Here is a 17,575-nt window from a genome sequence, read left to right on the forward strand (position 1 = left end):
ATGAATGAAAAGGTTCTATGTTTATCGGGTGGTTCCATGCCACTGATTAGGCTAGGCATATATTGTTTAACTGCTGTGTATTGTAAGCTAAACTTGAAGTTACCACTTCTTAAAATCTTACATGAAATGCTTCTGTGTCTGAAATAATGTGGTTGTAGCGGTCTAGCTTATCTAGGCGCAACCCCCATCGTAGCCCATACCCCGGAAGCACCCACACACTATGTATCCCTCTCTGGCCAGGCGTGGCCAGAGAGCTTGAATAAAGGGGCCGGGGTCGCTCGGGACTTCCGGCCGGCACCCAGAAGCGGCGTGTGAGTGTCTGTTCCTCATGCCGTAGAAATGCCTGTGATCGTAGCGCGCAGCGAGCGAGGACCTACCTCTAAGGTCGCAACACTGGCGACGAGGGTGGGATAACAATATCCCCAGAAGACGGTGAACTACTCCGAATCCGCCCAGGCTGCCGAGACGAAACACAGAGCTGCGAGACTGCGGCCAACGTGTGACGCGTGACGAAGAAAGTTGTAGACTGAGGGCCTGTCCGGAGGATATCACATCCATAAATCACCGGCCCGTGAGTGAACAGCAAGCGGCAACCCCCAGCGCCCGCCTACACGCTAAATCCCCAGCCGTGACACAGAGTGCTGGTGCTCCCGGCAGGACTCCGGTCGAGCCCGCGCTAATGCTGGAAGTGCGCGCATGCGCAGTAATATCCTGACGCCACCAGGACCAATAGACACGAAATCAAAGGCCCGCTGACAGCGCCCCACCAGCACGCTAGGAGGCATCCCAGCCGACCGCAGTCTGTACGGCAAGCAGAAAATAACAAGCACTGGCAAAAACAACTGCCCTGTAAAACAAGAACAACAGACACTAGTCAGCCAGTTGCTAAAACAACAAGCACAGGCCCATCCAATTGCTACATGGAAAATAAATAAGAAGCTCTGGCAACCACGGTCATCACACCCAAAAGTCCAAGATAAGAAAAGGCGTCTTAAAGAACAGAAACTTACCATGGTCGATCAGGCAGCGGCAGCAGCCCAGCAACCAGTAGCCCCTGCGGCACCGCCACCCCACCTGCACTCCCAAGTCAGCGCATTTCCTCCTTTTAGCGAACTCATTGATCCTGCCACTGCATCACCTAGGTGGAAAGTGTAGATTGGCCGTCTCAACAACTATTTCATAGCAACGAGGAAACAGATGGTGCTGTCAAATGGTCACTGCTGCTACATTTCTCAGGAAACGAAATATACAAGTTACTCGCGCATCTCCGGAACACAGGAGCGCATACTGACTACGATGCTGCAGTCAGGGCCATGAACGCCCATTTTGACCCCCAGCTTAATCCCGATGATGAACGATTTAAACTCAGACAAGCCCGTCAGAGAGAAGGGGAGTCCATGGACATGTTTCATGCGCGCCTCAGAGAGTTGGCCAGTACGTGCACCGAAGACGATCAGGTCAAGGAAGTAAGGGCACAGGCCATCCAGGGATGCCGCAACAAGACCCTGCGGACCCTCATTCTTCGACAGCCAAGCATTTCCCTAGAGGACATACTGATTCTAGCACGCTCGCATGAACTGTCAGATGTCAGAGCAACTGCCATGGAAGCCGCACTCAACCAACCAGCTGAACAGGCGGTAACAGTCAAGACGGAGCGAGTAGATGCTATTCGTACGCCGACTCGCGGTGGGCGAGGCAGATGGCCCAATAGGAGCTCGCGACGGCAGCAATGCAGATGCTGCGGGAAGGAAGAACACCCTCAAGATGAATGCCCAGCAAAGGGAAAAACCTGCACGAAATGTGGAATCCCCAACCACTTTGCGAGCGTATGCCGAGGAGGAATGCGAAACAAAGGGACTCCAGGACGGAGACAACTTTCCAGAGCAGTGAGGCACCTCACGCTGGAAGAACCTGCCACGTCGAGGACACCAATGATAGCGGCCCACCACAGACAATGTCTGAAAGACTCGTCCTCAGATGAGGAGGAAGAGTGCCACCTTATATCCTTCGTGAACGACCTCAAGCGAAGATGGCGTCCACAACCAACATGCGCCATCGAAATCGCTGGATCACCCGTAACGGCCCAGAGCATCGGTGAACGTCATGGGGTGCCAGCACTACAAGTAGTTAAACCCAAGACCAGCGCTCACGCCGTCCAAAGTCAAAATCCTTACATACGGAAGTTAGACACCGCTTCCCCTGAAAGGAAAAATGTCCGTCCAAGTTAAGTCGGAAAACCACGAAGTCACGATCACATTCCACGTGGTCGACAGAGAAGCAGATATATTAGTCGGAAGTCACACCGCCGAAGATCTAAGCCTAGTCACATTTGCAAAGGCGGTGAAGTCACTTCAAACAGAAGATATCCTAGAGCTGTTCCCACAGTTATTTGAGGGTCTAGGGAACATGAAGAGACCGCCAGTGAAACTGCATATTGACACAGCAGTGAAGCCGGTCGCCCTACGACATCGACGAATACCGTTTCACCTAAGGCCACTAGTAGAGCAGGAACTCCTGAAGCTTGAGCAGCAGGGAGTAATAGAGAAAGTGACAGGACCGACTCCCTGGGTATCTCCCATGGTTATCTCCGAAAAACCAAAGCAACCAGGGAAGATTAGGATCTGCATTGATATGAGAATGCCCAACCAAGCAATAAAGAGAGAGAGACATCTGACACCGACGGTTGACGACATCTTAGCTGACTTCAACGGTTCCCAGTGGTTTTCAAAACTAGACCTAAATGCCGGTTACCACCAGTTGAAGTTGGCAAAAGAAAGCATGTACATCACCACATTTTCGACACATCTAGGGCTTCGACGCTACAAGAGATAAAACTCTGGAATATCCTCAGTGGCGGAGATATTTAAAAATGCTGTAAGAGAAATCCTGTCGGGAGTTCAAGGTGTCATTAACGTCAGTGATAACATTCTGATACATTCAGCAACAATAGAGGACCATCACCGCCGGCTCAGAGCCACCCTAAAGCGTCTCGCAGAACACGGAGTGACTCTCCACAAAGAAAAATGCCAATTCTTCAAGAAAACCATTGAGTTTTTTGGATGCGTGTTCAGTCAGGATGGGGTGAAGGTGGACCCCAGGAAATCGCAAGCGATCCAGCTCGCTCCCGCTCCCACAAAAGCATCTGAAGTCCGAAGCTTTTTGGGCATGGTGACATATTGCGGGAGATTCATTCCGGACCTTGCCACCATCGCAGAGCCACTGCGGAACCTAACTAAGAAGGAGACCGTCTGGCGATGGACTCGGGAGGAGGAAGAAGCATTCCACAAAGTGAAGTCGGCGCTGCTGGAAAGCACGACAATGGCCTACTTCAACACGACTCGGCCTACAGAACTGATAGTGGACGCCAGTCCGGTGGGTCTAGGAGCCCTGCTAACACAAGAAACCGAACCAGGGACCTGGGTTCCGCTGGCATTTGCGAGCAAAGCACTGACGGCAACCAAAACCCGCTACTCTCAGATTGAATGGGAGGCACTTGCTATTAAGTGGGCATGTAAGCACTTCCATCTGTATGTCAGTGGACATCCGTTCAGGGTGGTAACAGATCATCAACCACTGCTCCCGCTATTCAAGGGGACTGCACCTCACCCACCCCCCAGAATCGAGCGGTGGGCAATCCAACTTCAACATTATCATCTGGAGCTAGTATACAGGCCAGGTGCGAAGAACCCTGCCGACTTCCTGTCGCGTCATCCCGCTCACCCCGCAGACGGGAATTCTGATCAAGAAATGAAGACGGAAGACGTTGTCAACATGATTTCACAGTGGTCGTGTCCATGTGCACTCTCCATAGAAGAGATCCAGGCCCACATGAACACTGATGGTTCTCAAAAGAGTAACCGACGCTCTGCAGAAAGGATCCTGGGAAGGCTTTCTCCAAGATGTCCATGGATGGGATGAGCCGGATCGGACCCGGCTGGGAAAAGTCTGGAGAGTCCGAGACGAACTCAGCGCCACCGAGAGTGGCGTAATACTGAGAGGATCACGCATCGTTATCCCACAAAGTCTCCAAGAGCGGACGACCGCGTTGGCACACGAAGGCCATCAGAGCACAGGACGAATGAAATCCAGAATGAGGGAAAAGGTTTGGTTCCCTGGTCTAGAAGAAGCGGTAGACACCGTCATGCGAAACTGCAGAGCCTGTCAGCTCACCGGGAATCCAGAAGCACCAGCCCCTGTGATAACCAAAGATCCTGCTCCGTCGCCCTGGTCGTGGGTGAGCCTCGATTTTGGGAGCTTCCCAGATGGAAGAGTCACAGCCTTCTTGGTTGACAGCTACACAAAATATCCCATAGTGGAAGTCCTGCCATCTACTGCATTCAATCACCTGCAGCCAATGTTAGAAAAGACATTTGTGCTCTTTGGGTTGCGGCATGTAGTCAAAACAGACAACGGTTCCCCGTTCCAGGGCAGTGAATTCGAAGACTTTCTAACCCGGCTAGGAGTAAAGCATCACCGCATCACTCTGCAGTGGCCGCAAGCCAACGGCGAAGCGGAATGATTTATGCGGACGGTGAATAAAGTTCTGCGAATAGCGGTAGCTGAACAAACGGACCCCAAAGCTACTCTCCAAAAATTCCTGCGGGAGTACCGCAGTACCCCTCACTGCACAACGCAAAGATCGCCGTGGTCACTGATGCTGGCAGGGCCCCGACGGGACACTCTTCCCATGGCTGATAACTGGGAACAAGAACCATATGACCCAGCAAGTACCCAAGCTAGGAGGTTGTTGACCAACGAGAAAGCCAGTCAACAAAGGAGAGCACGAACCCGAGCGCTGAAGCCGGGATGCACCATCCTAATAAAGAACCGTAGGAGCGGAGGGACATTCCGAACCCCTTATGAATCAGGATCATGGACTATAAAGACAGCTCAAGGAACTGCTATCACTGCTGAGTGAAATGGAGAGACAATAACCCAAAACATTTCATGGTTCAAGAGAGTCCCTGTGGCAGATGTCGGAGCACAGAACTCAGAGCAATCGATGAATGGGGGGACCACGTGTGAAGAGACGGAACCCAGCTCCCCGGATGACTTAAGCCAGAGTCCTGCAACACCGACATCAGCTACAGACTCCAGCCCCAGAACCCCGGCTGGTGGACAGGAAGTGGCCAGCCCAAAAAGGAACCAGAATGGTCGCCAAAATCGATACGACCTCAGACCCAACCCCAGACCAAACCGAAGACTTGCTGATTTTGTCTGCTAACTGTTATTAAGTTGATTCTGGTTAAAGAACTGATTTGGGATGGGATATAGCGGTCTAGCTTATCTAGGTGCAACCCCCATCGTGGTCCATACCCCGGAAGCACCCACACACTATGTATCACACTCTGGCCAGGTGTGGCCAGAGAGCTTAAATAAAGGGGCCGGGGTCGCTCGGGACTTCTGGCCGGCACCCAGTAGCTGCGTGTGAGTGTCTGTTCCTCATGCCATAGTAATGCCTGTGATCGTAGTGCGCAGCGAGCGAGGACCTACCTCTAAGGTCACGACAGTGGTGTAAGGTGTTCGAGTTTCAGCCAGAACCAATCATGTTCTTGTTATATTCTTATCCCTCTGCACAGCATGTGAAGTCATTAAATTTTTTTTACATTACTGCAGAGGTCTTGATCGGGGTGCGAACCGATGCTGTCAACTGTTAGTTTTCTATTGCTCGGTTCACTCAGGGGACCCCAGAGTGGGCAATGCATACACCTGGCCGGCGAGGGGGCGGGGCATCAGTAGATTGTAGAAGGGGAGGAGTGCAGGCAGGTGCTGCGTCTGGAATGAGGAGGCTGACACCGGTGCAGGTAAGTGGCTCGTGTCTTGTTGAATATTGCGGTTTCCATTTGAGCACAATCTCTCAAAGGGAAGGATTGGTGCCTGTTGGCCCCTGTGTATCTGATCACAGCAACACACCTCTTGTGACCCAGCACACATCTTTTTTGTTGTTGCAGAGGTGGGGCTATACGACGCGCCATGGAAATACACTATTCCCCCAAGGCTGCCAGGAGTTAGTCAGGCATCGATGGAGCTCTAAATTACTTTTTAAATCTCGCACAGTTGAGCGTTTCTTTTTATAGTCGGAAGTAAAATTGAAAGTTGCATCCTGAGCCTTATTTATCTGTAATAAAATATTAATTTCCGTTGCCTGTTTGTGGCACGTGACTGAGTCCTGTTTTGTAGCTCCGTTCCAGACTCCGACCTCCCCATCTCCAGAGTTCACAAGTGTCCCAGCTAAATAGGTGAGTAGCTCTGGGGGTCCAGGTTAATTTTCTGCATTCTGGGAATTGCAATCTGTATTTTATGGTGGGATCAACAAAACTACAAATCCCAGACTACAAAGAAGAAACTGGAGAGGGGGAGCTATGAATGCATGAAATTGAGTAAAACGCTCTATATGCACCTCTGCATTCATACTCACTGCCTCCACCCCCATCCCCTTTGTTACTGCTATCAGCCCTCCTACTCTGTGGGCCCAGCACCTGCCTAGGCCACTTCCGGTCCTAGGTTACAGCCCGCTGGGTTCTGGTTTGTTTAGAACACCACCCCCTCCCCCATTCCACCCAGCTCTGCTGTAACCTGCCTACTATTCTCTGGTCCCAGCTAAGATTGCCACCTTCTTCGGAGAAAGAATACTGGTGCTTTGTTCATGATCTGAGATTCTGAAAGGGGCAGGATCAGTGGTTAGTAAAATCGTTTTAAAAGTCTCTGTATTCTTTTTTTTATTATTCATATTCTCTCTTTGTTTTTAAAATTATTCAGAAGCCATGTAGCCATCTTTAAAACACCTTTGAAGTGATTTGTATCTGTTGATTTAGGTTTATGTTTTGTATGAGAAAAAAAATATGACATTTGCTGACTTTCTGAGCTTGTTTTTTTATTATTGTTATTTTTTTACCTGCCATGCAATGAAAATAGTCCTGGCCAGTAAAACAAATGGCAAAATGTCAACCAAGTCCCTGCTTCCCTTCCTGGTCTCTGGTGCCAGCACCCCCTTCACTGTCTCTGAACAGGCGCGTTATGCCCATCGTGCACCATCCACCTTTAGAGAAAGACCTGCACCGTCCACCTCTGATGAACCACAATGGCCAACAATTTGTTCTGTGGACTCGTCTTTCAATGCCTCCTGCCTCTATCCCCAATGGCAGGTAAGACTAATTTGGGAAAGGTTAAAAGAGATGCTTTTTGGATTCTCAAAATAGGGGTGTTGTGTATAGGAGTTTGGGACACCTCCAACTGGTCCAACTGAAAAGTAAAATGTTGGAAGAGTAGAGAATCTTTCTTCAGATCCTTCTGTTGCACCTTTGTACTCTGAATACTAATGCACTGTATTGTCATTGTACTTCAGCTGTCCTGCTTTGTGATTGCAATAACTGGTGTACTCTATCATTTTTGTGCTTCTACTGTTTGATCTTTGTTTTTCCAAACCTGGAGTACTATACTATTTTTGTACTTCATCTGTCACAACTTTGCCTTTCCAAAGCCACTATACCATACCGTCTTTGTTCTTCTGTCAGACCTTAGTTTTAGGCTCTTTATTGATGTCATAACTACATTTTACAACTGCTTGATTAGCCTCTTGCTTTCTCAAATTTGCATGAAAATGCACCATTTGCCCACTCTTTTTTTTTAATGTTCCAGGGGGATGGGGAGGGGAGGTGACACACCTAATGTTCCTGGGGGAACTCACCCCCACCTCCCCCAAACCATCTTATGGCAGTCGGGCTCGCTCGCTACACACGCATATTTCAGGGTACTGATCCCGCACTTTTATGCCTCACCACTTTCAAATGTCACAAGCCACCACTGCTGCAGCAGGGAAGGTGACCCATTTTCAGAAAATAGAAAATACCAAAATAGTAAATAAGAAAACCAAATGGTGGCAGCAAGTGACGAAACGAGAGATGGCTTTATCAACTCACCAAGTCGGCTCCACGAAACAATGGGCCTTGGGTTGCCAGTTGCCATACACTCCAGGATGGCAGTCTGGTGCACAGTCCGTGTGAGGTTCTCAGGTCCCACCAGGATCATGGGGTCCTTATAGCCCGTGGAATGAGAGCCTGCGAAAACAAACAAAATTGTTATACTAATGCCAGAGCACAAGTGTGGTATTCATTCCTATTTGTCAATGTGCTCCCTCCATCATTCAATTGATTTAATTACATCAAGATGAGTGAGAATTGCAACTTCTCTCTCCGACCACTCTTTGCAGAGACTGTTGGTATTGGCAGCGCAGTTACTGCCCAGAGGCAAAGGTCTGTAGGGTTTACCACTACTTCAGGTGGGAAACCTGGCTGTGGGTCTCCATAGTAAAGTTCTATTCAGTCCCCAGAACTGGTGAAGGAGAGGTTCCTTGCATTCATCATGTCTAGTACACGTATAGAAGATGTATGTTGTGCTTATGCAGGATGTCTAGTTCCCAAGTGGACTAGTCAAAGAAGGAGTCTATTTCGACTCTGTGGTTGTGTGGGTGTTGGACAAAATGGTGGTCTGTTATGTCTTCGAGCAGATTATATACATCTCACATAGCCACATGCACTCTGCCTGTTTGCCTTCCTAAAGCCTAAGCCTGTTGAAGAAAATGGAGTGGATAGGAAATAATGGAGAGCAATGCAGCGATATCCTGTAAAAAAGGCAAAGTTAATTATTTTAAGAGCTAGAACTTTATGGATCACATCTGAATGTCGAAGAAAGGTGTTTTGTGGGGTTCCTACTGTTCTGTACATCCTTGGGAACTTCGTTATTTCAAGCACAGAACAGATTTTGGGGGAGTTTGGCCAGACATTTTGCCCATGATCTGACCTGCATCTGAATACCATGCTCACGCCTGTCTCTCATCATACTACGCCTAGAACTTTTGCAGTGAACTAAGTACAATATACAAATAGGTAGAAATGTTAAGGGGATTACGTTTTGTCTCCATTTTAGTTTTCCTTTTTACCTTGGCATCTTTTCACAATGGTGGTCTGTGCATATTTTTCACTAACACGAAAAAATGTCACCCACACATTTATTATAGCTAGACATTGGTGTTGTGTAGTGTGAATTGTTAGTTTCAGGAACACATACTAGAACGCAATGGCCTTGCTTTGTTTTGTGCTCGTAGGAGACAACTCTTTTAACCAGACTGAGTAAAGCTGCTTTTCTGCATCTCTTGCAAAATGAGATACGGCTGGTGTTTTAGTATTTAAATAGCGTCCGTTTTGAATTAAGGCGAGAGGTACTTTACTCCAGAGTTATAATGGATGCTGCGGAGAGCTATGAATGAGATGCAGCTCCGCAGGCGCCAACATACTTTCTAAGAAGGAAGCAAGATGCGCAGGCAGAGGTGTGTGGGTTTGCACACTGAGACAAAGTGCATTTGTTAAAGCACTGAGGCAGGCTTCGTGACACATTACACCAAGGTATGAGGTTAGACCACTTCAACTGGGTCTGGCAGAAGGGTTCTCACCCAATGCTCTCGCTAGTGTCAGGGTATTAGAGATAGATAGGGGTAGTATTAGGAATTCTAATAATGTTTCCAACAATAATGAGTCTCATGTGTCTAATAATTGCAGTTCATGAATTAATTACAATGATTAGATATTTTAAATGAACATTTGAAAATGTATTATTGTCTTTTCTCGTTGTGAAACCTTGGGCATGCAAAAGTGACATAGAAAAGGGTTAGATCTGTTTTCATGAATTCCTTGGTAATAAGATTAGTCATGTTAGAGGTTGCCAACAAGATCTGTGTGAGAAGCTGGCCTGGTATGTGATGTCCACAAATGTAACTGGGCACCTTACACCAGTCCAGACAACCCTTATGGTGATTTAAGAGGTCTTAGACAACCTTAGAAAGCTCTCTAAGTGGTAGCTGTGGAGGGCAGCCTTCAGGCTTAGTCCAGAAGGAGTGTAAAGCAGATTTTCTTTACCAGAATGCAATCTTATAGTAGAGATTAAGTGAAAAAGAACCACACCAAGTATTTATAAAAAGATATATTTATTTTATAATACTCTCTAGTACGTTCCAATATCACCTACACAGAGATAAACACAATACTTTAGCAAAGAAACGCAGTAAATAGCATTAAATACACAATGGCCCCGGGGGGGGACCAAACTATATACTAAGAAAGTGGTATAAGAACAACGACTCGACTCAAGACAGTGTTGAGAGGCCGTAGAAGTGCTGGGACCCCAAAGAACCACCCGAGGTGAGTAGATAGGGACCCCACGGAGAGCGTGTGCAGTGTGGGAACACAACTGTGTGCTCCGTACAACTCTATGTGCAAGTCGCGGTTGGATCTTTAAAGATTAAGGACCCTTTCCAGTCGACAATGGAGGAACACCTTGGAAGACAGAAGGTTGGAGAGCCACCCCACCCGTGGATACCCTAGTACCCACGTTACCTACACCAGGGAAGCCGGGTGCATACGCGTGAAGTGGTGTCGGGAACAAAATTCAAACCCAAAAGAGGACTTCAGGAAGGTGCCGCTGCTGGAAGAAGAGAAAGTGTCCTTGGGAATCCAAACATGGATCCTTGATGGGGAGTACCTAAAAGCAGAGGAGACAGAGTCTATGTCACTCAGGAGTGACCAGGAGACTTGGAAGACGAATGCCCTCCGATGTTGGGTGCTTCAGGGGAGATGACGAAGACCTTGACTCTGCAGCTGTGAGGCCCAGGCAACGATGAGGAAGACCAGGACCCGGGTACGAGCTGTCCCATGAAGGATGTCGAGTGCTGAGGGGTCGGTGTCCGGCAGGAGCACCAACAAGCCTTGGCAAAGGTAAGCCATGCAGGAATCAAAGAAGGAGCAACGTCGGGACTAGCAAGGTCCAGGGGACTCACCAAAGGCAGGGGAGTCAGGGCAGACCCTGAGGAATCAGGGAATCCCAAAAGTACCAAGTGTGACCTCAAGTGGACCTACAGGCCAGAGGCACTGGAGTTGCGAGAGGACCTCACGCAGCTCACCAAAAGATGCAGGCCACAATGCACACGATGCGGTGTGGCATAAGATTCTGGTCACCGGAGGTGCTCAAGGTTGGGGCTACTTAGAGCCCGAAGATCTTCTTCCAAAGAAGCCAAAAAGTCTTTGCAACTGCAAGTTGGATGCGGTGCACAGGGGTTCGGTTATTGCAACCCCCACGAGGGATACTGGCCTCAAACTTGGTGAGAGGATAGAGCAGACCTCGGGAGCTGTGGAAAACCACCACCTGTGTTGCAGAGCCCACAAAGTCCAGAGGAGCTCAGGATCTGCAGACCGGTCGACTTAGTTGCGGTGCCTGCAAATGCAGGGGAGTGACTCCTTCACTCCAAGAGAGATTACTTTGGTTGTCTTTGATGCTTCACAGGCCATGGAAGGTTCCTGTATGATGGATAGGCGCAGACGGTGCAGCAGAATGGAAGGGAGATGACGTTAGGCCCAAACAAAGTCCAGCGAAGTCCAGAGTGCCCAGAAGGTAGAAGTACAGTGGTGTCTGATCTGAATCTTATTCCACGACGAATCTAGGGACCTACACCCAGGTAAGCCATTAAGTACCCTAGGGAAAGGGTTGGGAAGATTCAGGGGACCCTCCCAGGGGAGGGTCTGGACAGGGGAGAGGTTACTCCCATGTTCTTTGTCCTTTTTCTTGCCAGAGCGGGAGCCAACAGCTCCCAGAACTGGCTTGAACTGGGCTATGCACAGGGACACCAAGTGTGCCCCTCATGCAGACTTTCTGGCACTGGCAAGCGCACCCACCCAGTCCCAATACACTAAATCCTGTCTGGGAGGTGGTCACACCTACCTGTGACAGGATGCCTATTGTTCAGCCTTTCTCTGCTCGAGCTTGGCTCAGCAGCAGGAGGGCAGAAATGTGTCTCTGGTCGACAGCAACCATTTTGTGCTATCCGGGTCTAGAAGACTGGTACCGGGAACACTGAGAACCTAACGGTGGGCTCTTCCTGTGCTTGGAATTATACTCCCACACCATTTATGGTGTGGGAGTATGATTCCAACATCTTTGATACCAAACATGATAGGATTAGTTGCAGCCGTTTGCGAGATGGTCATAACCTAATTACGCGGTGCCTCTCTATATAGTATATGGCTGCTTCACTGACAACCTGGGGAATGGACTCCGTAGGCTGCAGGGGTGTCCTGCTCATGCAGGGGCACCCTCTCACTTAGAATCAAGCACCCTGCCTTCAGGATTGCAGAGGCCTGCTATAGGGGTGACTTATAGGTTTTAAGTACAGTGACCCTTAGATAGACTCAAACTTTCCCATCCCAGCAGGTGCACATGGGCTTTCATCCTTCCAGGGTTGATACAATGAGTTGGACAACAAACACATTGTTCCTTGCCAAGATACCCCTCTAGGTGAATGTGTTCTTTACACATAATAGGTATTATGGGTCAGACAGTAAAAATAATTGTTCTGACATGTGTAATGGTCTGCAGACTACACGCTTAAATCCCAGGAAGGCCAATTTAACCTTCCAGTGTCAGTAAACTGAGTACACTTAAAATATGTAATAACGCCTACTGTCATTTAGAACACTGGGAGAGAAAACCTCTGGATCTGTGCAAACTCTGAGCAGACTTTTATCCTGAATCTGAGGGAAACATACATTTGTCCCCGAAATGGGATTTTATAACAGTTAATGAGGGCCTTAGAAGTAGCAGAAGTGCAACATGAGGTGCTACTAGAAAAGCAAGTCACCCTCATAAAGGATCACAACATGGTTCTCCTGCGGAGCACGTAGACAAAGACTGAAGTTGCCTCCCTAAGAGGTTTTTTTGTCCGCTAGGGTTGGTGCCTATTTCTCACCTTTCCGACACCGTGAATCCCTACTGCTATCAAACATTTATCTGAGGTGTTGGTTTAGTTACGTACATATAGGTCCCAGTCTGTGGAGTACATGAAGATCCTGTCTCTAGACTTCACCTTAACTTATGCTGATCAAAGGATGAGATAATACTTGATGCTGTATCCTTGCATAGGTATGGGTTACCTGTCTAGGTGGTCATTAGTAGATCCTGTTCCATTCTGCTGGTGTGGGGCAAGAACTGGCGAGCATAGGCCTTCCGATTCCATGCATCCTCACCCTGATCCGGTTTCTGTATCAAAATTTTCAATGCTTTCCAATAAGTAGGTGGTTGGGCTTCCCTGATCTGTCTGTAGTCCATTCCTTTTGTATTTCCCTGGGGCTGACTGTGGTGTCTCTTCCTTTTGATGGGCTCAAATAATCAATTCTTTTCGACCTTTCCAGAGACAAAGCATTCTCCTGCCAGCCGGTGTCCTTCAGGATGGTCAGAATCACAGAACACGGTGGGCAGGATTGTATCTGCAGCCCATGTATGGCACTTTCGGTGATAGCGTCCATGACAACCTACATCCTGCATATAACAATCATAGGAAGACGCAGAGCAGCGTCAAGGAGATCGCCAGGAGGATACAAGCGAAATGAACAGGAAGGCGCAGACATGAAGACACGACCTCCCATCTCCCATCCACCAACAAACACAGAGAGCACCATGGCACAGGGGACACACTCACATGGGTTTGGTGGGCAGTTGCCACACTGGATAACCCACAGGACCACCCTGAACTGGAATAACCGACAATCAACCTTGCACCCAGAAACACCTGAAAGCATAAAAGGACAGTGAAATGGGACCACGGGGCTGTAAAGAAAAGGCATACTCCAACAACATACGTATACAAGAAATATAAAATATGTCATTGCTGTAAAGAAACCGCCATTCTTTGTAGAATATTAATGATAGAAATATTAACATACAACTCATACAAAAGTCAATGGGTAAAAAGAAATAAAGTATGAAAACATACAAGTGAAAATTCAAAATTGAGCTCAACTCGCGTCAAAATAGAAAACAGAACGTGCCCTTTCTCGATGACATCACCCTCTATCGCATCTTTTCTGAAGACAAATGAAAGCTCGGGGTGACCACAAAGGCTCTACAGGGTCTCTGGACCTGACAGCAGGCATGGCGTCGAATGGAACAACTGGATTAGAACCCTAGCGGGACGGTGCTTGGATACCCCGCCATGTTCATCGTCTGGGGTTAACTTCCTGCCCGAATACCCCTGTGAAAGGGCAGCTAAAGCCTGGTGTATTTGTTTAAGGGCTGTTGGCGCCTACGGCTTTCAGGCTTCCCAACCTGCTGAGCGAGCAGCGAAAACAAAGCTCTCCTTGCCCAGAACAGGAGCCTGGTCTTCCAGGAATCCGGGATTCCTCTTCCGGAAGACTGGGCAGAGCTTCCGGGAATCAGCAAATTACTGCTCGGATCTGCGGTTTTCTAAAGGGAGGAATGGGGACAAGATGTTTGAGTAAATCCTTGGGTTATGGGGGCCAGTGGCCTGCTGGGTTCCCTCTGGCAAGAAAGGGCACACCATGAATTGTCTCCAATTTCTGTGAAAATGCTTTAAAATGTGTGCAGTGGCGGGAGGGATGTGGGCAGTGAGATGGGGGAGCCGGGTCCCCCTCAGCCAGAAGAAAGGCCACAGCGCGTGAACCTGAGAATTATTCTGGCCAGTGCAAGCCTAAAGAACTATGGGAGCAAAACGCAAAGCCCAGCTGTGATAAACCCCGTGCCCTGGAATGGGCAACGGATCTGAATGAGGATGAATTAACGTTTCAAAAAGCAGCAGATGGGCAGGCCCATCTTGAACAGGCCGCAGGGGTGCACCTTTGACCTCCGTAAGGCACACATATGCCCCCTCGCACTATCCCCGCATTTGTGTTTTTAATATGTGCTTTGACCCCGGTGAGAGTTGTCACCGTGCATGCCTCCCACGTCCGACACTGCTCTGCCACGGGGCGCTGCCCATCACTGACGCCCTTAGGTCTGTGATGGCAGCATCCATGTCTTCTGATACTAGTGATGCAATATTTCAAACCATGCCGGGGCGGCCTGGGCCTCTGTCGGTCACTGTGCTGGTTGGCTTGTGCTGCACTTTCCTTACTGCATGAAATAGGTCCACATCACTCAGAGGCGAATGGATGCCTCCTTAGGCGCCGAGCCCCTGCACCACAGCGGCTTCTGGGGCCTACTTTTCACCCCTCGTAGGAGGTAAACTCAGCAGTACAGAAAAAATTAACTTGCCCACATAACCATGTCCAGTTTATTACTTTGATTTACTGTTGTGACGCAAACGACCACCCAAGAGTTGAAAGGTCACCGAGCAGACCTGCCAGCTCAAAGAGAGTTTATACTGCAAGTAGTAAATGCTTACTCTTCTGTTTTGGAATAAGCTGCAGAACTTGGAAACATGGGCTCAAGAGACGCAAAGGACTGCACGGTACCCATCTGGCGCTCGTTGTAATTCATCAAAGACGAACCAGTGGTAATGGTGGATATATGAAGACCCGGGCCTCAGTGTCGTCAAAGTGCATTTAAGATTATTTAGTTGACGGGCCCCCACGATTCCCCGCCCTCCTTTACGGTAAGGCCTTATTGAGTCTGGCTTGACAGCACAACTGTTGCCAGATGTAATGTGATCAACCTAAAGAAGAAGTTTCAGGAGTTCTACAAAGAGGGGCTTTGGCTCCGCCCACATGCTGGTAGCCAGGAGTACACATTTTGATTGGGATAAGTTCTTTGTTCCACCAAAAAAAAGTGCTTTTCCTCCACACTGTTGTGATCTCTTGGTTTATTTGTCCAGCTGCCTGAGCCAGCAGCAGAACGGCTGCCTGAGCTTCAAGTTTCAGGGGCACACGCATGACACTGTAATGCTATTACGGTGTCTTAGATCATTTACGGTGTTTTTCTCTGGCAGCAGCACAGATGGGAGGATGTCAGTCATGAGGAATGTAGAGCAGTTCCAGCAACCCGCCTTTCCATCGTTAACTTTAGATATGGATTTGTAGGTTTGGTTTGGCAGTGCAACTACTGCCGGTCTTTATGTGATCAACAAAAAGATCTTTCGAGGGGGCGCTAGGTGGCGCCAAACCAAGATGGCCGTGCTTACGTGAGGCTCTGGCTGCCCGACCCAACGATTCTATAATTATCCGCTGAAAGACCCCTCGCCCACCGCTGCAACGCCTGCGAAAATGACCCTAAAGTGAGATTGAAGACTCGTTGCTGGTTTGGTAACGAATCGCGTTGCTGCCCTGAAGAAATCCGGCTCTGAGACGACCCGGGGAGAAGGCGCCCGTTGCCGCTGGAGGCGAGCGGCGGCTGCTGGGGCTACGAGAGCGCCGGTGCGGCCACGAGGAGGTAGGCCTGAAACTGCGGTGAGTGCGCCGCGGCTCCCCTGAGCGGCCCGCCTGTGAGCTGAGAGTGGCGCGGGCAGACTGAGACTCGCGTCGGGAAGCGGGCTGCCCCCTCCGAGCGCAACGGCTACTGCAACCCTCCGGATGGGAGCGGCGGCCTGGTGCTCGGTCCTGAAGCCGGGGGCCCGAGTGGAGGATCTCGGGGAGATTCCGGCTGAGCGGATGGTCTGGAGTCAGGGCACCGAGACATCGCTGAAGGCGCGCGGTGCACATCAACCACGCAGCTGGTGGGGAGCTGAGAGCGCCGGCGAATAATGAGCTGCGCTTGGACTGGCTGGCCGCGAAGTGGAGGCCCGACTCACCGCCTAAATGAGGGGCCATTGACCAGCTGAATACTGCTTAGGCCACGCTACGGCATATGAGATCAGGCGTTGGCGACAGGTGCGAGGTGCTGACTGGCCTGTGCACGGAAAGAATACGGCCTTAGGAGGGACATACGGCGCCGCACAGAACGCTGGGAGGCTGCCCAATTTGAGGGGATGCTAGCGACTACACGACGCAGGAGCGGGGCATAACTGTAAGAGGGCAGCTCCCAGGTACAGCAATAGAAAGTATATTATCCAAGCTGCGACGAGGGCGGATTGTACTGGCGCCTGGCAAGGCACGGCACTGCTGTTCTGGCTGTGGAGGCGCCCCTGCGCGCAGGGACCTGCGAGACTAGCCTAATGGGGAAGGCGGAGGCGCGACAATCCAGACTGCCTTTCGAGCAGAAGAAGGCGAATACGCGCACCACCGCTGCCGATCAGGATGATACTACTGCGGAGCCGCCGAATCCCCCAGAAGCCTCCCCTTCTGGAGAATTGAAGGCCATGCTCACAACAATGCAGCAAAGTCTTAATGCCCTCTCAGGCAAAATGGACACCATGAACACTCGCCTCGACTTCTTGGTGCTGAACGTTGACAAGCATGATGAACAACTTAAAGAAGTGGAGAAGAGGATCTCAGACACAGAGGACAATGCCACTAACGTGGCCAAGCAGTTGTCGCAGATGGACAAGCTGCTGAAGGTGATAGCGGCCAAAAATGAGGACCTTGAAGCCCGTAGCCGAAGGAATAACATCCGCCTGATAGGGATTCCGGAGACCACTTCCACGGGGAGAATGGAGGACTACGTGGAACGGCTTCTTACCTCTACACTTGGAGCAGACTCCTTCTCGGCGCATTTGATAGTTGAGCGGGCGCATAAATCGTTGGGCCCGCGACCTCCGGTTGGAGCTACGCCGAGACCCATAGTGGCAAGACTGCTTAACTATCGGGACCGTGATGCCGCCTTGCAGAGAGCACGGGACATTCCGACGCTGCAGTTTGAGGGGAAT

The 17,575-nt window shown here is 49.7% G+C and overlaps 1 protein-coding gene across 1 annotated transcript in view; it reads right to left on the reverse strand.

Moving 5' to 3' along the window:
• The window catches only part of IGDCC3 (immunoglobulin superfamily DCC subclass member 3), a 406,359-nt gene that overhangs the window by 127,178 nt on the left and 261,606 nt on the right, over positions 1-17,575 (reverse strand). Inside the window, exon 5 of the mRNA XM_085644584.1 lies at positions 7,920-8,057. Coding sequence (XP_085500710.1) covers positions 7,920-8,057 — 138 coding nt within the window. The remainder of the gene's footprint in view (positions 1-7,919; positions 8,058-17,575) is intronic.

Source organism: Triturus cristatus, chromosome 3_1 (assembly GCF_964204655.1).
Source record: "Triturus cristatus chromosome 3_1, aTriCri1.1, whole genome shotgun sequence".
NCBI lineage: Eukaryota > Metazoa > Chordata > Amphibia > Caudata > Salamandridae > Triturus > Triturus cristatus.